General features: G+C 42.9%; 1 protein-coding gene across 5 annotated transcripts in view; it reads left to right on the top strand.

The window, feature by feature from the left end:
• The window catches only part of SMC1A (structural maintenance of chromosomes 1A), a 48,863-nt gene that overhangs the window by 9,246 nt on the left and 19,477 nt on the right, over positions 1–20,140 (top strand). For all 5 annotated transcript variants that reach the window (XR_010406130.1, XR_010406131.1, XM_064574086.1 and 2 more), the window contains exons 9-19: positions 99–306; positions 1,502–1,687; positions 1,779–1,958; positions 2,063–2,209; positions 2,307–2,444; positions 3,272–3,388; positions 3,494–3,600; positions 6,801–6,942; positions 9,000–9,145; positions 9,236–9,389; positions 10,451–10,561. Coding sequence is in view for 3 of the 5 variants with exons in the window: in XM_064574086.1 (XP_064430156.1) it covers positions 99–306; positions 1,502–1,687; positions 1,779–1,958; positions 2,063–2,209; positions 2,307–2,444; positions 3,272–3,388; positions 3,494–3,600; positions 6,801–6,942; positions 9,000–9,145; positions 9,236–9,389; positions 10,451–10,561 (1,636 nt within the window). In the remaining 2 variants the exon portion in view is untranslated. The remainder of the gene's footprint in view (positions 1–98; positions 307–1,501; positions 1,688–1,778; positions 1,959–2,062; positions 2,210–2,306; positions 2,445–3,271; positions 3,389–3,493; positions 3,601–6,800; positions 6,943–8,999; positions 9,146–9,235; positions 9,390–10,450; positions 10,562–20,140) is intronic.

Genomic DNA, 20,140 nt, shown 5'->3' with positions numbered 1-20,140 from the left:
CTTACTTCCAGGCTTGTTCTTGTGAACCCTGTCGGTCCTGCCCCTCCCCGGGCAGGATCAGCTTGGAAGGGTAACCCCTGTGTTCCCTCACTTTGTAGGCAGTCCCTAGAGGAGCAGAAGAAGTTGGAGGGGGAGCTGACAGAGGAGGTGGAGATGGCCAAGCGGCGTATTGATGAGATCAATAAAGAGCTGAACCAGGTGATGGAACAGCTGGGGGATGCCCGTATCGACCGACAGGAGAGCAGCCGCCAACAGCGAAAGGCAGAGATTATGGAAAGCATCAAGCGCCTATACCCTGGCTCTGTGGTAAGAGTGGAAAGGGAACTAATTTCCTGAGCACTTACTCTCCCACTCACTGTCAGATAATTTTCCCAGCAGCCCTGTGAGGACAAGGTTGCTTATCCCTTGTTTACAGCTGGGGGAACAGGCTCAGAGAGGTTAAGTGACATGCCCCAAACAGCACAGCTTATAAGTGGAAGAACTACAGTTCAAACCCAATTGTTCTGACTTGTGACCTCATGTTCTTTTCATCACACCAATTGCATCTTCCTGGAGGTTTTGTCTTGCTGTGTCCACTCCTCTGTGGAAGGTGGGGAGACTGGGTAGGCCTTTCGAAGAGGGAGGGGTCACAGGACAGGGATTAGTCTCCCAGGAAGTAACTTCAGCCTTCTATATATGATCTCCCTTGGCATGTACCAACCGATTCGTTTGCTTATAGGGACATCCTAGGCTTTATCAGAGCTCTTGGCCTCTTTTTTTTTTTTTTTTTTTAATTTTTTATTTATTTATTTGAGAGAGAGAGAGAGAGAAACAGCATGAGAAGGGATAGGGTCAGAGGGAGAAGCAGGCTCCCCGCTAAGCCGGGAGCCCGATGCGGGACTCGATCCTAGGACCCTGGGATCATGACCTGAGCTGAAGGCAGTCGCTCAACCAACTGAGCCACCCAGGCGCCCAGAGCTCTTGGCCTCTTGAACCAAATCCTGAGTTTCCAGGTTCCCTGAATATTATCTCTCTATTGCTGTAATTCCGTCCCTGGGTTCAACTTAATTTGTTTCCACAAATATTTCATGATCTCTCCTCTAGACACTGCTGGGGATATAGGGATGAATTAGGCTCATTCCCTGCCCTTGAAGATCTTACCCTTTATCTGATAGTTCTTAGGGAACCACAATTGGTTTAGAGGGCATGGGGGACGTGAACTGGAAAAAGATGTATTTTGCTGGGTGCTTGTGAGAATTTGAGGTGTAAGGTATCTGACATAGTGCCTGGGGCAGCAGTGGTCTGTGAAATGGTAAAAGTGAGGCTTAGAAAGATGCTTTTGGGGTTCAGGCATGACTGAAGTGATTGTTGCTTTGGGGCCAGAGTAGGGTTTTCCTCCATAGCATGGAAGCCGTGTTCCTCACACAGATTTTGGTCTGCCCCTTTCTGAGCTGGGAATTGGGGTTCTTGAGCCAGTTCCCAAAAGCCTCATGCTTCAATTTTCTCTTCTGACTTTCCTCAGTATGGCCGCCTCATTGACCTCTGTCAGCCCACACAGAAGAAGTATCAGATTGCTGTAACCAAAGTTTTGGGCAAGAACATGGATGCCATTATCGTGGACTCTGAGAAGACAGGCCGGGACTGTATTCAGTACATCAAGGAACAGCGTGGGGAGCCTGAGACCTTCTTGCCTCTTGACTACCTGGAGGTGAGGCTGGTGGGGATGGGGTCAGGGCAGTGTGAGAGGGCCCCTCCTCCTAGCCCTCCATGTTCTGCCACTTACTGAGCTGTTTCCACAGGTGAAACCTACAGATGAGAAGCTCCGGGAACTGAAGGGGGCCAAGCTGGTGATTGATGTGATTCGCTATGAGCCACCCCACATCAAAAAGGCCCTGCAGTATGCTTGTGGCAATGCCCTCGTCTGTGACAATGTGGAGGATGCTCGCCGCATTGCCTTTGGAGGCCACCAGCGTCACAAGGTTTGGATTCCTGTGTCCACGTTGGAGGTGGAGCGTCCTTGTCCACATTAGTATTGGAGATTCTCCTATTCATCTTCTCCCCCTCTTCTCCCTACTGTGTGTAGACAGTGGCACTGGATGGGACCCTGTTCCAGAAGTCAGGAGTGATCTCTGGTGGAGCCAGTGACTTGAAGGCCAAGGCTCGGCGCTGGGATGAGAAAGCAGTAGATAAATTGAAAGAGAAGAAGGAGCGGTTGACAGAGGAGCTGAAAGTAAGTCAAAGGCAGCACTGTCCCTAGGGGTTAGACTCCTAAGGCCCGGCCGGCCAGTGCCCTTCTTACCCCCTACCCCTTCCCTTGTCGACTTCAGGAGCAGATGAAGGCAAAGCGGAAAGAGGCAGAGCTACGTCAGGTGCAGTCTCAGGCTCATGGACTGCAGATGCGGCTCAAGTACTCGCAGAGTGACTTGGAACAGACCAAGACACGACATCTAGCCCTGAATCTACAGGTGGGGCCTGGCCTTCATCCCTGTCCTCCAAAGGCTACCCTCACATTACATTCCTGGCTGAAGTTTCTTGGGGGGGGGGCGGAACTTGTCCCATCTCCCTCCACCCATCCTGCTTCAGGGAACCAAGCATAGCAGTCAGCCAGCCAGGGTTTCAGATCTCGGCTCTGTATGACGGGAGGCAACTTACTTAATGTGTCAGTATCAGGTTTTCATCTATTTGTAAAATGGGAGTTAGAATTACCACCTGCTTTATACCATTCTTACAAAGATTGAATGAATTCATACATGTAAAGTACTTAGACTGATTCCTTGAACCCAGTAAGTGCTCAGTAAATATTAGATGCTATTATTAGCATCAGTTATTCAACAGATAATCCGAGCTGTTTCGAAAAGTGAACTGAAAGTAAGTACAGGCATTTTATTCTCTGTGGGTGGGAGTTCTTCTAGGTGTGTTAATGTGTTTGATCATGGGGTGCTTCCTGAGACCAACCTGGAGGCATTATGTAAAATGTAGTATAAATATCCTTTTACCTTTTTCTAAAATCAAAAAGTCTGAATTCCAAGGGTTGTAGTTAAGGGAGTGTGGACCTATAATTGATGATGTTTACTGTGTGCCCAGCCCTGTGAATTGAAGCTGGCCGACTGGAGGCCGGGGAGGAAGCTGTGTGATGCTTCACGTGGGAGATAATGGAACCTTTACTGGGTAGTTCTGAGTTTTCTCAGCATGTGGAGCGCTAGCTCTTCCTGTCCAGGGGCCAGTGTGCTCAGAGTGGCTCTTTCCTTCAAGGAGCCTGGTCTCTTTTTTCCCTCAACCCTGTTCCCTGCAGGAAAAGTCCAAACTGGAGAGTGAGCTAGCCAACTTTGGGCCTCGCATTAATGATATCAAGAGGATCATCCAGAGCCGAGAGAGGGAAATGAAAGACTTGAAGGAGAAGATGAACCAGGTTGGTAGGGGCTGAACCGTGCCAGCATATGCAGTGGGGCAGGACGGGGCTGGCAGCAGCACTCTGACCTGAAGGACCTTTACCCTCCCTCACTTCTCCCCGAAGGTAGAGGATGAGGTGTTTGAAGAGTTTTGTCGGGAGATCGGTGTTCGCAACATCCGGGAGTTCGAGGAAGAGAAGGTGAAGCGTCAGAATGAAATTGCCAAGAAGCGGTAGGTGGAAGTTTGGGTACAAGAGGACTCGGGGGTGTCCTTGAGCCCCCAGCCTGATATCCTGGGAAGTCACATGGCATCATAAGACAGGGAGCAGCTCTTAGAACGATGGGTGTTTACTGTAGGTCAGCTTTAAAGAACAGGGACATCAGGGAGGCGGTGTGGCATAGTCTTGTGGTTAGAGTGCCAGCTTTATCTATCTATCTATTTATTTATTTAATTTGTTTATTATGTCAGAGCGTGCACGTGCACACAAGCAGGGGGAGTAGCAGGCAGAGGGAGAGGGAGAAGCAGGCTCCCTGCTGAGCAAGGAGCCTCATATGGGACTTGATCCCAGGACCCCGGGATCATGACCTGGGCCGAAAGCGGACGCTTAACCGACTGAGCTACGCAGGCGTCCCAAGAGTGCCAGCTTTAAGCATGGTTTACCTGGGTTAGAATCCCAGCTCCCCAACTTGTTATCTTGGGCAGTGAGTGACTCGGGACCTCTCTGTCTCTGAGCCCTAGTTTCTTTATCTGTCAAGTTGGTTAATACTGATGCCTATCTCATGGCATTATTGGGCAGATCAGATGAACTAGTCTTTCTAAAGCATTTAGCATAATACTTAGCACCTACTAAGAGTAGTAAATGCTAGCTTTTATTATTGTCATTTTCCTGATAGGCAATGGGGTGGGGTCTGGGAGGTATGAAGTTCTAGGTCGGAAGAATAGTAAGAACAAAGCAACAGTTTCTCTTCTCTTCCCTTCTTTAGTTTATCCATTCATTTAACAAACTTTTCTTGAGTACCTTTGCTGTACCAAGTTGTCCTGTGCTAGGTATTGGTGGGGAGACAGGGGTGAGACCGACAAACATGACAGTCTCTGAAAGAGGTCACCGCCTGGACCCTGGGACTCAGTCTGCAGTTCATGTAGCCCATGGCCCATATAGTAAATATTCATTGCCCTCCTACCCCTAAGCCAGTCTCAAGGGATATAGAATGGACTCGGAGACTGTCCCTGTCCTCAGGGAGTTAACGGAATAATTGGGAAGACAAACAAGTAGGTCAACAATTTGATGCTGTACTTGATGTACATAGAAAATACAGAGGAAATGTTCAAAGAACTACAAGTCAAGAGGAAAAATAAAAACAAGAGACCCAACAGGGAAATGGACAGAGGATGTAGTTAGCATTTCATGGAAAGAGAAGCACACATGGCTGATAACTACAAATTGATGTTCAGTCTTGTTCCTAATCAGAGAACTACAAATTAAAATAGTCTAGCAGTATTTGGTGAAAATAAGTCTACATAAGCTCTGTGACTTAGCAAAGCCACTCCTGGCTGGGTATATATCTCAGAGAGAGTCTTGCCACTGGGTCACAAAGAGACACATTCAGGCTTGTCTGTCTTGGCATCATTTGTGGTAGTAGGATGTTGGTGGCAATGTGGACAGCCATCACTTATGGAAAATATAAGTTAAATGTGATGAATATACAGACTATACAATACTGTGTAGCAGTTCAAAGCAGGAACTGGATTTATAGGCAGTAACGTGGGTAAATTTATAACACTGTGCGTTTGTGAAAATTTAAAAACAAGCATATTTTACAAGGATATGCATTCTTAAGGCTATATACGTATGTATGTATGTATACATGTATGTCACTTTGGAGTACATGTTCACCATAGGGAAAATAATGGGAGTGGAAATCAGGAATGGAGACAAGGGTCTTGCACAGACAGTGAACATCCGTGTGTAAGGAACTGTGGGATATAATTAACTGCACCAAAAAGGGAGAAAGCCCAGAAAAGTGTAATAGAAACGAAGAACCTGCTCACAGCTGTCGGGAAAGCTTTTACAGAACAAGAAGTGATGAACTAGATGCCTGTAGAGTGAGTAGGACTTAGCCAGCTGGGCAGCAGACAGAAGGAAGTTCCAGGTAGTGAGAACAGCATGCTCAGAAGTGTGAGAGAGTATACCTTGTACTGGAAACTAAGTAGTTTTTGAATGTCTGGAGCATACAAATGGGGTCAGGAGGAAGGCGGGGGTGGTGGACAGGTCAGCAGGGGCCAGATCACAGAGGGCTTTATGAGTCATGCTTAGGAGATAGGACTTAAAATTGCATAGCTTAAAATTATAGGGTTAATTATATTCCATTTGGATTATAGTGACTAATAGGTTTAAGCTGCTAGCATGACATCTGGCAGCATCTGTCACACCATATTGGAGGAGTGGGGAGGCAGTTGGAAATTAGCCCTGCCTGGCCTGCTAGTATCTGGATGCTGGTTATATACTCTTTTGAGTTTCCGAAGAGACAGGGAGCAGGGCAATGGCAGGAATCTAGTATTTTCTCCATGGCTTTTTTTTTACTACCCAAGCTCTGCTCCTTGAAGGTTCTGGGATATGGGTGTGTTAGGGGGTGATAGTTGAAAAGAGTCAAAGCCCGTGAGCAAAATGTGAGCAGAATGCAGCCAGTAATACCTGTCAATAATGATGGTAACTAAAATTTATTAAGTTCTTACTGGGTGTCCAGCATGCTTCTCAGGACTTGATGCATATTAATTCATTAAAAAATCTCCCAATAACTCTTGAAGTAAGTACTATTGTTATTTCCATTTTACACGTGAGGAGACAGAGGCATGGAGAGTATAACTTGCCCGAGATTACACAACTAGTAAATGGCAGGGTTTGGATGCCAGACCTCTTTTCCCATCACATTATATTGCGATGGTGCCATAGGAGGAGGAGCCTGGATTTTGGTATTAGACCTGGCTTCCAATCTCACATGTGCCCATTTACTAGCTGTGTGGCCTTGGGCAAGGTCTTTTACCTCTTGGCCCATGTTTCCTTATTTGTAAAATTAGGATAATAATGCTTACTTCTGGAACTATTAATTAGAGGATTAGAGGTAATTATGTAAAGTACACAGAAACTTAATAAATAGGAATTATCATAGCTGGTGGGTTCAGGTGGACCTTTTTGTGCCTCCTAGGAACTTGGGAGGGCTCTGGAGTCTTCCAGTGTATAAAAGGGGATTAGTGGAGTTTGGCCCAATCTCCCCTGCCTTGTGCCATATCCACAAGGCTAGGCTGAGGGACTTAGTTCTCCATCTTCAGGGAACAGTTTTATGTGGATGTGAAGGGATGAGCTGAGTGGTGACTGAAATTCAGCAGTAACTGAATCCCTGCATCCTGAACCTAGTTCTCCTTTCTCCCCACAGTTTGGAGTTTGAGAATCAGAAGACTCGCTTGGGCATCCAGTTGGATTTTGAAAAGAACCAACTGAAAGAGGACCAGGATAAAGTACACATGTGGGAGCAGACAGTGAAAAAGGATGAAAATGAGATAGAAAAGCTCAAGAAGGTAAGGAAGGAGAGCATAAAAAGACATACTAAAAACTGGGAGGAAAAATTGGAAGAGATATGATAGAAGGATAATATCCTTAATTTATAAAGCCCCATTGAAATAAGGAAACACCAAGACCTGAATAGGAAAAAAAAAAATGAGTAAGAGGCACAAACAGTTCAAGATGATTCAAATAGCCCATAAACATATACACATAATTTAGCCTTATTAGAATTCAAAGAAATGCAAATTAAAGCAACAATCAGATGTAATTTGTTTCCTATCATGTTACCCAAGATTTAAAAAAAAAAAAAAAAACAACCCCAGATGATTAATACTGGCCACGGTGCACAAGACCAGCATTCTTACACCATATGGCACCATCCATCAAGAGTCTTCAGGATATATTTATCCCCTCTTAGTCAGTAATACCTGAGGAAATCCAAAATGCTGGCACAGCTTCGTGCACGGAGGTTGATGTTTATTACAAACATTTATAGTTCCATATTGGAAACTGTCCAGTGTCCTCTGGGAATTCAGAGTTTAGCAAATTATGCTATGTTCATACATGTAATTGCGTAGTTTAATGGTCTTCAAATTTTAGTAGTACACAGACCCCATTTAAAGACCTAAGATCTTTTTTAAAAAATCCTTGACGTTAAATACATACAAACATACATACTTAGAGCACTTCACCAAAAAGCCAGGACAGACTTATAAATTAATTTTTATAATTAACCACATTAATTTAGCGCAACAGATGATGGTGTTTTGCTGAAACCTAGTCCCTTTTCACATTGCACCAGTGTTACTCACGGCTCAGTTCGAGTCAGGCTTGCCTGTGTCACTGGGTATCGTCCAACAACTCACTTTTCCTACATTCTTTCTCTTTTAAGTTCCTGTGAAACCTTTGTTCTTCCTACAGCATCCCCTCCTGAGGTGATTTGATCCTCTTCACTTGGCTTAAACCTATCATTTGACTTTTATGTCTGCCTATGTTTGTTGTTGGGGAGGTGTGTGTGTATGTATGTGTGCGCATGCATGCGCATGCATGTGTTTTCATTAAACTCTGATAATTAAAGTAGTCCTCTTTGCTGTCACTGGAATCTTAAATGCAAATGCAGATCGGGCAGGAGTAAGTGGACAGCTAGATGATCCAGAATCCTATTTCTATGCCTTTTTGACTTTTTATTTTGAAATCATTTGAAACTTAGCAGAAAGTGGCAAGACTACTACAGAGAACTCCTGCCTACCTGCCACCAAGATTCACCAATCACTGACATGCCATATTTGCTTCTGCATTGTCTGTGTATGCATATTATTTTTATGAGCCATTTGGGAGGAAGTGGCAGATATGTCCCCTTTAAGTGACTTTAAGATCAAAATGAAAACCAAACGTTCTTCCTTTTAAAAAATCAGATCTATTAAGTAAGACTACAATCCCCTTGACTGACCACTCTCAATGCCACTCCCTTTCCTCTTCCTGGAGCTAATCCCATGTAGTGGGTATTCTTCCAGACCTTATAGGCATTTACTTAAATACTTGTACATTCATGTCGTACTCATAGAAAATACATAGTATTGTTTGTGTGGTTTTTTTTTTTAAACATTGATGTTATATTGCCCATGACAGTAATTTTAATGTGGAAAAGGTGCTCAAATATAACATTAAGTCAGAATATAGGGTTTTAATTGCAATATAGTCTAAACTCTGTAGAGCCTGTCTATAAGTAGTGTTAAGAGGAAATAGGCTAAAATGTTAATTGGTTGTCTCTGGCTGGTGGGATTACGAGTGATTTTTTTTCTACTTGATACTGTTTCAATTCTTTGCACTTTTCTATATCAGGCAACTTGTATAATGGGGTGTGGGGGAGGGCAACCAAATTTGAAAAAAGATAAAGAGACACCTAAAGGGTGATGGTGGTATGTGAAAGCAGAGCTTCCTGAAGAGAGGCTCTGACATGCCTTGGAGGCTCCTTCTGCCTGGTGGAGAGGGTGGGGGGGCAAGGGGAAAAGATCTTAGAGGAGATGAGGAAAACGTTCACTTCTTGTCCTGTTCCCCCTGCTGGGACCAGGAGGAGCAAAGACACATGAAGATCATAGATGAGACCATGGCCCAGTTACAAGACCTGAAGAATCAGCACCTGGCCAAGAAGTCGGAGGTGAATGACAAGAATCATGAGATGGAGGAGATTCGTAAGAAACTGGGGGGCGCCAACAAGTGAGTGGGTTCAGGCCTGGGGTTGGGGGACCTAGGTAGAGCAGGCAGCCTGCTGGATTTGGATCTCACCTTTCTACCTGGACCTTTTAGGGAAATGACCCATTTACAGAAGGAGGTAACAGCCATTGAGACCAAGCTGGAACAGAAACGCAGTGACCGCCACAATCTGCTGCAGGCTTGCAAGATGCAGGATATCAAGTTGCCGCTGTCTAAGGGCACCATGGATGACATTAGTCAGGAAGAGGTGAGTATCAGATCACGGCTGGTGGTGGGAGTGGGCAATGAACAGCATTAACCAGGGATGGGGGATGAAAGTGACCGGGGGCGGCGGGGGGCGCAGTGGGGGGAAAGGGAAAAGGATGGTGGGCGGGGGTGGTGGGGGACAGAAGGAGGGATGCAGGGGAGATGAGGCAGGGTGAGGCTGTGAAGGCAGGTAGGGGAAAGGTAGTAGCCTTGGTATGAAAGGGAAGTTGAGTTGGGGGTGGTGCTGGATGTCAGTAGGTGGTGAGGGAGGGAAGCCAGGAAAAGATGAAATCATTCTGTAACCTTAGGGACTTGAGCTAAAAGCTCTAGCAGGTGTTGGATATTGCTAAGAGTGGCAATTGAGGGACATTAGCCAAGAGCAAAGGAAGATGGAAGATGGGGGACCTGAGAGATGATGGCCGAGCTGCAGTGAGGGAGGTTGGCCAGGAGACGGTTGGGTAAGGGACATCAGCAATGCAGAGGTGACAAGGCTTAGTCATAGGAAAAGGGAGGGACACTAGCCAGTAGAGGAGCCAAGGCATTTTATGCACTGAAGGTGAAGATTGGTAGCAAGGGGTGGGAACATTAACTGAGAGGAGGTTTGCATATATCTGTCTTAGACCTGGGCATGTATCTCAGCCCCACATGTCTCTCTCCCTCCCTCTTCCCAAATAGCATTTCAGTTTAATTCAGCAAAATATTTTGAACACCAGAAATGTGCCAGGCGCCTTGGTAACATGTGACGTAATTACTCCTAATCCTAAACACAACCCTGCCAGGCAGGCAGTATCCCATGTTACAGTTGAGGGTTTGTTTAAATCAGGTTTCTGGTGTCAGGATCTGAGCCATGACTTGCCCAGGATGACAGTGTTAGTGGTAGAGCCCAACTTTGAACTGAGGTCTTTGTGCCTTCAGAGCTGCTGTCCTGCCATAGGTGCTCCAGCAAGGTGCTTCGAAAAGACTTTGAAGGCTACAAAGGAGTGCACCCCCCCCCCCGGCCCCCTTTAGAGGGGCATTCTATGGCCAGTGTGCTCCATTGGACTCTCCCTCTCACCATTGCAGGGTAGCTCCCAGGGGGAGGATTCAGTGAGTGGTTCCCAGCGAACTTCCAGCATCTATGCACGAGAGGCCCTGATCGAGATTGACTACGGTGACCTGTGTGAAGACCTGAAGGTGAGGATCAGCCACAGGGGTGGTGACATCCTCCCAGCTGTTCAAAGGGAGAGTCAGCCCACCCGGGGGCCCCATGGAGACACAGCTACAAAGAGGGGCAGGCTGGCGAGGAAGGGAGGGAGCTGTGATTTAGTGTCTCCCCTAGCTATGCACACATAGACACAGGCGCATCTTCCACCACCACCCTCAGGTGCCCCCGTCCCTGCCTGCTGCCAGTCTTCCCCTTCCACGCATGTTGTACACTTCTCGGCCCAGGTGCACACACAAAGGACATGCTCCTTTACAGCGAGCAGATGGGCCTTGGGTGTCCTCGGTGCTCTGTCCCCGGCGCCCTTCCCTTCTCACTTTTGGCATTCTCGCATCCTGGGTATCTGTTTTACCCCCTTGGCCCCAGCTGCCATGTGTGCTATGCTCCACAGGTACCTCAACCCCCAGCCTTCCCCAAATCTGCCCTTTCTCCTCGGTGCCAGCCACAGGTTCAAACCAGAAATCTGTGCCTCATCCTCGACTCCCCCTCTCACTTTGCATATTCATTGAATTACCAAGCCCTATCCATTTTACCTCCTCAATATCTATTGAATTCTACTTTTTTTCTGTTTCCACTGTCTCTCTAGTACAAGCCATTTCACCTCTCACATGGCCTACTGCAGGAACCTCCTAAACACTTCCTGATGCTTTCCCATCCATCCTTATGGCCAGGGGGACATGATTTTTTAAAGAAATCTTTATTGTGGAAAATTTCAAACATACACAGAAAGAGAATAATATAATGAACCCCAGTACCCATAACCCAGCTTCAACAGTTAGCAACATATGGTATCTTGTTTTCTGTATCCCTCCCTTTCCAATTGGCATATTTTAAGTCAAATTCCAGGTAACATTTCATTCATAATTAATCTCTAGAAAGAAGGACATTTTAAAAAACATAATAGTATCATACCAAAAAAAAATTGAAGACTAACTGCAATATCACCTAATATTCAGTAAATGTTTGGATTTGCACGAATATCCCATAAATACCATTCTTTTTTAAAAAACATAGTCTGTGTATTTAAATCAGGATTCAAAGGAGGTTCATATGTTAAAAGTGGTCTCTCCTAGTCTGTACCATTTTCTTATCCCTTTTTATTTTTTTATACCTATTTATGGAAGAAACTGGGTCATTGGTCGTGTACAATTTTCTACATTCTGAATTTGGCTTGATTATGTCCTATGATGTTATTTAACGTGTTCTTCCATTCCCTGTATTTCCTGTAAACTGGTACTTAAATCTAGGGTTTGATTGGATTTAGTTCATTTTCTGTTTATTTTTGGCAGGAATATATCATAGGTGGTGCTGTCTACTTGTGAACTTTCTTTTGCGTCGCATAAGTTGACATTGAATGTCATTTCGATCTTTGTACTAAGTTTGGTCAGTGTTCAACATTACCTGTGAAATATTCTTGTCAAAAACTCAAGGATCTGATCAAGCTTTTATGGCCACCAATTATATGAAACACCAGCGCCAGAGAACGTGTTAAATAAAAACACAGGGATGCAGTTAGCTAAATCCAGACTGTGGGAAACTATGGGCCTGGTCTCTTCCACTGATAAATGAAAGAAACCAAACAGAGGGGGAAAATTTTTATTGGCTATAAGAGACAAATCAACCAATGGGAATGTGTGGCATTTCTGTGAATCCATTGCAAAGAGAGGAAGGGGAATTTAGCCATTAAATGAGACTTAAGAGACAGATCAGCTAATTGCGATGTGTGTACCTTATTTGAAACCTGCTTTGAAAAACCTGTGAAGAATTTTTTTTTTTTTTTTTTTTTTTTACAAAACAATCAGGATAATTTGAACACTGACCAAAGAATTTATGATGTTCAGAAATGCCTATGTTTTTAGGCGAGATGATGATATTGTGGCTTTATTTTTTAAGTATCCTTATCTTTTTAGCAGTGGTTCTCAATGGTGCATGGGTTTTTCCTCCCCAGGGGACTTTTGGTAATGTCCGGAGACACTTGCAACATCCACCTGTCATAACTGGTTACTGACAGTGTCTTGTAGGTAGATACAAGGGATGCTGCTAAACATCTTAACAGTGCACAAAGGACAGCCCTCACAACAATGAGTCATCTGGTGCAAAATGTCAATAGTGCTGAGATTCAGAAACCATTTTAGAGATATACTGAAGTATTTGTGGATGAAGTGGTATGTCTGAGATTTGCTTTAGAATAATTGAAGATAGAAAGGAATTGAGTATAGACTGAGATTGCTTTAGAATAATTGAAGATAGAAAGGAATTGAGTATAGATGGCAGAGTATTGGCCATGAGTTGATAATTTTTGAAGCTGGGTAATAAATATATGGGGGTGCATTATATTATTCTCTGCATTTTTGTGTCTGTTGAAAATTTACATAATATAAAGTTAAGAGAAAAATAATCCTGATCACCAGGTTCAGGTATTGTTAGCCCGTCAATTTTTATAAAGTTCCCTGTCAGCCTTTCACAAGTTGGTTTTAACAGCTCTTTTTTTTTTTTTTTTTTAAGATTTTATTTTTATTTATTTATTTGAGAGAGCGCATGCATGTGTGAGCTGGGGGCGGGGGTCAGCGGGACAGGGAGAGATAGAATCCCAAGCAGACTCTCCACTGAGCACAGAGCCCAATGTCAGGCTCTGTCTCAGGACCCTGAGATCATGACCTGAACTGAAATCAAGAGTCGGACGCTTAATTGACTGAGCCACCCAGGCGCCCCGGTTTTAGCAGCTCTTAATGATCATTGCCTAGCTTTATCAAGGGTTGCAAAATGGTAATTTCCTAATTCTTCCTTTCCTCCTCCATTTATTTATTGGAATTCTAAAAAGAATTTTCCCATATCAACTATTTGGTTCCTTTGAAATACAGCCAGTACAGAAAAGGTAGGATAAATTCTTCATTCTTTTCTTTATTTACCAGCTTTCGGAATGGGGCGGTTGCCCTTGTAACCTTTAAAGGTTTTTAATTTGTATTTTTTGTAAATTTAACTGTTTAAATGTATTTTGATGACTCTGTTGGAGTCATTTTTCTTCTTGATGCTCATATTGTCCCATCCTTGTCCAGTAGGAGCCACTTCAAGTTGATTTTTGTTGTTCTTATTTTTAGATTTTTATTGAAAATTTCACATGGCAAAAGTAAAATAGCACAGTGCTATCTTGTATAGCCATCACCAATTTCAGCAGTTAGCAACTCGTGGCCAAACTTGTTTTATGTGCACTCCATCCACTTCCTCCTCTCTCCCCACCCCTGGGTTATTTCAAAATACAGTCAACCCTTGAACAACATGGGTTTGAACTGTGCAAGTCCACTTATACATAGATTTCCTTCAGTAAATATAGTACAGTACTTGTAAATGGATTTTCTTAACATTTTCTTTTCTCTAGCTTACTTTACAATATGTGTTAATCACTGTTTATGTTACTGGTAATGCTTCCAGTCAACAGTAGGCTATTAGTAATTAAGTTTTAGGGGAGTCACAAGTTAATATATAAGTGGATTTTTGGCTGTGTGGGGGGCTGATGCTCCAACCCCCTTGTTCAAGGGTCAGCTGCAAATTCTGGACATCATGCCATTTTATTTGTAAATATTTCAGAATGTATCTCTAAAAGAGATAATTCTTAAAAATATCTAGAATTGTTATCATACCAAAAACAATAATTTCTTAATTTTGAAGCTATGTATTATAAAATAATTCCTTATTATTAGTATTATAATTAGTATTCACATTTCCCTGATTGTCATGCGCGCGCACACACACACACACACACCACCTCTTCTTTATCCATTCATCTGTTGATGGATGTCTGGGCTCTTTCCATAGTTTTTCCAGCTATTGTGGACATTGCTGCTATAAACATTGGGGTGCAGGTGCTCCTTTGGATCATTGCATTTGTATCTTCAGGGTAAATACTGAGTAGTGCAATTGCTGGGTCGTAGGGTAGCTCTATTTTCAACTTTTTGAGGTACCTCCATACTGTTTTCCAGAGTGGCTGCACCAGCTTCCATTCCCATCAACAGTGTAGGAGGGTTCCCCTTTCTCCACATCCTCGCCAACATCTGTCGTTTCCTGACTTGCTAATTTTAGCCATTCTGACTGGTGTGAGGTGGTTGGTTGATATGACTCTTAAGTCTCATTTAATCTATGGTAGTCCCCCCTTGTCTCTGCCTTCGCTTTCCATGGTTTCAGTTACCCATGGTCAACCACAGTCTGGAAGCAGATGGTCCTCCTTCGGACCTATCATCAGAAGGTCAGTAGTAGCCTACCTGGTGCTGTGTCACAGTGCCTGTGTCATTCACCTTACTTCATCTCATCGTGGAGGCTTTTTTTTTTTTTTAAGATTTTATTTATTTATTTGACAGAGAGAGACGCAGCTAGAGAGGGAGCACAAGCAGGGGGAGTGGGAGAGGGAGAAGCAGGCTCTCCGCGGAGCAGGGAGCCCGATGCGGGACTCGATCCCAGGACCCTGGGATCATGACCTGAGCCGAAGGCAGACGCTTAACGACTGAGCCACCCAGGAGCCCCTATGTAGGCATTTTTTATTATCTCACATCATCCCAAGAAGAAGGATGGGTACAATACAATAAGATAGTTTGAGAGCGAGGCCATTCATGTAACTTGTAATACAATATATTGTTATAATTGTTCTTTTTTTTTTTTTAAACTTTTTTTTTTTTTTAAAGATTTTATTTATTTATTTGAGACAGAGAGAATGAGAAAGAGAGAGCACATGAGAGGGGGGAGGGTCAGAGGCAGAAGCAGGCTCCCTGCCGAGCAGGGAGCCGGATGCGGGACTCGATCCAGGGACTCCAGGATCATGACCTGAGCCGAAGGAGTCGCTTAACCAACTGAGCCACCCAGGCGCCCTGTTATAATTGTTCTATTGTATTATTGCTGTTAATCTTTTACGGTAACTACTTTGTAAATTAAGCTTTATTGTAGATATGTATGTATAGGAAAAAACACAGTATGTAGGGTTTGGCACTGTCTATGGTTTTAGACATCCACTGGGGATCTTAGAATGTACCCCTGTGGATAAGCGGGACTACTATATAAGATGCCCCTCCCTCAGTTTTTATTTTTCTTTGCAGAATTTTTTGTTTTTGAAGAAATTGGCTCATTTCTCCTGAAGGATTTTCTACATTCTGTACTTTGTTGATTGTATCCTATGATTTTTTTTAAAGATTATATATTTAAGAGAGTGTGCATGCTCTTGAGCAGGGGGAGGGACAGATGGGGAGGGAGAGGGACAGGCAGACTCAGTGCTGAGTGCAGAACCTGATGTGGGGCTCGACCCCATGACCCTGAGACTGTGACCTGAGCTGAAACCAAGAGTCAGATGCTCAACCAACTGAGCCACCCAGGAGCCCCTGTATCCTATGATTTGTCTTGATGTTCCCCAGAACAAAGCACAAAAATAGTTCTGGTGTCCCCTGTAGTTCCTATAAGTGGGTAGTTAGATCAGTGCTGTTAGAGATATAATATGACCTACATGTCATATTTTAAAAAGTAAAATTAATTTTGATGCTGTATTTTTGCTTAACCCAGTATATCCAAAAATTATTTCAGTGTGTAAACACATAAAAATTATTGATGGGATATTTGACCGTCTCTTTGTACTAAGTCTTGAAAATACAGTATCTATTTATGCTTCTGGCACATCTCAATTTGGATGCTATATTTTCCTCAGATATATTTGATCTGTATTTAGCTATCTTAAACTTTACAATAGAAAAAAAGAACCACATACCCATTTTTGTTCCAGATACACTTAAAAGTTTTCTAGTAACTAAGTTGAGTATCAGTTTTTAAATGAGTCAACAGTCATTAAAATCAGTAGTCACATGTGGGCTTATGGCTACTGTATTGGACAGCTCAGATCTAGAGGTTTGATTAGATTGAAGTTTGGGAGTTTGTTTTGGTCAAGAATACTTCATAAGTGACATTGTTAACGTCTATCAGGAGGTTGGTAGTGTCTGGTTGTGGTTCTTTTTGTGTGATTTGCAGCTGTGGTGGTTATTGCCTAGATTGATTAATTTGTCTGTGGTTGCAAAATGGTGATCTTCTTACCCTATCATTTCTTTATTAACTGGAATACTGTAAAGAGAGATTTCCTCTTATCAGTCATTTGGTTACCCTGAGGTGCAGTTTATGTAGGAAAGGTGGATATATATGCACTTGATTCTTTTTTTTACTAGTTTATAAAATAATGAGCCAGTTTTCTGACATTCTCAAGATTTGTTCACTGAGTTGTTTTCGTATCATTTTGAACTTATGGATTTAAACACATGAGATATGTTGCACTCTGTTGTGGTGGTTATTCTTGTTGATCAAGCTGTTGCATCTTTGGCCAGTGGGAACCCATTCAGGTTGGCTTCTGAATCATTTTGATACAACTCTACAGTCTTTTATGTCTTCCCTGCTTGGTATGTCCAGTCTCATCCTTTACATTTCCCCAAATCTGGCATTAGCCATTTCTCCCTGAGGAGCACTGACTTCTTGTAGTGGGAAGTGCTGTTTAACAACTACCATCTGAACACCGGAGTGCTCGTGACTGCTGGGTTGCTCAGTGCTTCTAGAATATTTCAGTATACTGGGCTACAAGATGCATTTTTTATTTTGAAGGAAAAATGTATCGTGAGTTCATATTGATAGTTCAATTGAAATTGTAATTTTCCCAGTTTAACGTCATTGATTTTATGTTTGAGTCTCCCCCATTATTCTTGCTGAAAATCTTGGTTCCTAGCAACACTAACATAATAACATATTTACTTTATCCTATTCTGTATATAATAGTTTGAAAATCACAATGAGGTATTATTAGTAACAACTTGATTATTGAAGATTTCCTTGAGGTCCTTTTTGCCGTTAAGCTAATAGCTTATTGGGCATGTACGGCCATGTTCCTATATTTTAAAGTAATTTGAAAGAATTCTCTGAATGTTGGGCACCTGGGTGGCTCAGTCGTTAAGCGTCTGCCTTCAGCTCAGGTCATGATCCCAGGGTCCTGGGATCGAGCCCCGCATCGGGCTCCCTGCTCTGCGGGAAGCCTGCTTCTCCTTCTCCCATTCCCTCTGCTTGTGTTCCCTCTCTCGCTGTGTCTCTCTCTGTCAAATAAATAAATAAAATCTTTAAAAAAAAAAATTCTCTAAATGTTTAACCAGCTTAATATATTGTCATGTTTCTTTATTTAGTTTTCCATTTTAAGGGGGTTGCTCATTTTTGCATTTTAAAGATTTATTTTTTCCAACTTTATTTTGAACATTTTCAAACCTACAGAAAAATTGGAAGTACAGTACAGTGAACACCATATACCTTTCACTGTAGAATATTTTTCTACAATGATTATTTTTCCAGTTTTTTTTTCTCTCTCCCTCTCTTGATTCCCTACCTCCACACTACACATTTTTTGTTTTTGCTGAACCATTTGAAGGAAGTTACAGACTTCAACTCTAAATACTTCAGCATGCTAAGAACAAGGGATTCTGTTCCATAACTGCAATTCCATATTACACCTAAGAAAATTAATAATAATTTCATATCTAATATCTCCCATATTCACATTTCCTTAGTTGTTCCAAAAGTGTTTTTTATAATGGTTTGTTTTAAACTGATCCAATCAAGGTTTATGTATTGCTTTTGGGTGTTCTATCTTTTTAGTTTCTTTTAATGTGGAGCAGTCCCCTCACCTTTTTTCATGACACTGATCTTTTGAAGAGTCTATGTGTTGTCTTGAATGGATATGTTTGTTTCCTATCATTATTGCTTAATTTGTTCCACTTACCCTTGTGTTTCCTATAAATTGGAAGTTTGATCTAGTCTGGAGGCTTGATGGATTTGGGTTAAGTAATTTTTTGGCCAGAACATTTCACTGGTGATGCTGTGTACTCTATATTGCATCATGCCAGGAGGTATGTAATGTGAGGATGTGAGGATTCATGATGTTAAGTTTGATCCTCTGTTAAGGTATCAATTGCCAGATTTCTTACCTTTGTAAGTAGTAAGTAATCTTTAGGGGGATTCTTTGGTATCTTGTGACTATCTTGTTCCCAACAGTTTTTTGGCCCTGTGGTTTTCACATTTTGATTTAATTTTTTTTGGTAATTCTGTAAAATCTTCATATGGTTCTAAAACCAAAAGTATACTACAGGGTACATGAAGAGAAGTTTCACTTTCTTTCTTGTCCCCTTCGCCTCCGTTCCTCTGTGTGTAATCATTTTAATTAGTTTTTGGATTATTCTTTTTTGGTTGTATGTTAAAAATACGAATATATTTGTATGTAAATATACTCATATTCCTTCTCTTAGATAAAAAATTGGCATTCTATTGTGTACCTTGCATATTTCACTTAAAACCTATCCAAGAGACCACTTCATAACAGTATATAGAGATTTGTAGAAGGGCTTTTCTAAAATATATATACATTTATGTATACATTTGTGTGTATTCATGTCCTTCCTGTGCTTGAAGTCATTCAGTGGTACCTCACCTCCCTTGGGATAAAGTCCAAACGTCTTATAAGACTTAAAAGGCCCTTTATCATTGGGCTTCTGCACGTCTCCAGCCTTGCCTCTTCCCCCCTCAGTGCGCACACACACACACAGTTGCTATTATTGCCATACTGAATTGCCCTTTTTTTTTTGGCTTTTGAAATTTATTAAAATTGATTACTTTTTTGTTTTGTTTTAAGATTTTATTTGTTTGACACAGAGAGACACAGTGAGAGAGGGAACACAAGCAGGGGGAGCGGGAGAGGGAGAAGCAGGCTTCCCGTGGAGCAGGGAGCCCGATGTGGAGCTTGATCCCAGGACCCTGGGATCATGACCTGAGCTGAAGGCAGACACTTAACGACCGAGCCACCCAGTCGCCCCAAAATTGGTTACTTTTTTGAATTGCTTTGATTTCCTTGAATGAACCATGAGCAGATCCTTGATTTTGCATGTGATGCTCCTGTCTGCATAGACTGTTCCTTCTCCCTGTCCTCACTATTCATCCTGTGGGCCTGAGCTTAAACATATTCCTGGAGGCCTTCCCTAGCCCGAGTCTGAGTTAGGTGCCCTTCTTATGTGCTGACCCAACACCATCTGTTTATCATTGTTTTGTTGTTCACTGTACAGTGTTCTGACTGTTTACATATATGCCTTCCTCTGTTAGTCCATGAGCTCTGTAAGCACAGGAACCATGGCTCACAGGATATGAGGGCCCCAGTGGCTGGCATTTGGAAAGCATTCAGTAAATATTTATTGACTAAAAGTGGCAGAAAGGCACAAGCCCAGACATGCATTGCAATATTCATAAGACCTAAAACCAAACTCAAATGGAATTTGCTCAGATGTGGTGATCTGAGAAGAAAACGTGAGTTGCCTTATTCATTGTGGAGCTGTAGGTGGAGTCCAGACCAGCCTGTGTGGGAGCCTCTAGGTCACCCTGGGATGGTGCTGGCTCATGGCCTGGGCTGAGAGCCAGAGAGGGGCACCACCAGCTGCTCCTCCTGAGAGACAGAGAGGTTGACAGGGCCTGGGGGAAGGGCTAGAGATGAGAAAGTGGCATCAGCCTGTAAT

Source organism: Mirounga angustirostris, unplaced genomic scaffold, assembly GCF_029215605.1.
Source record: "Mirounga angustirostris isolate CCGP_5_RB_7025 unplaced genomic scaffold, mMirAng1.0.hap1 SCAF_11, whole genome shotgun sequence".
In the NCBI taxonomy this organism is placed as follows: domain Eukaryota; kingdom Metazoa; phylum Chordata; class Mammalia; order Carnivora; family Phocidae; genus Mirounga; species Mirounga angustirostris.
Note: the sequence above shows the minus strand (reverse complement) of the source record. Positions and strands in the feature narration are given on the sequence as shown.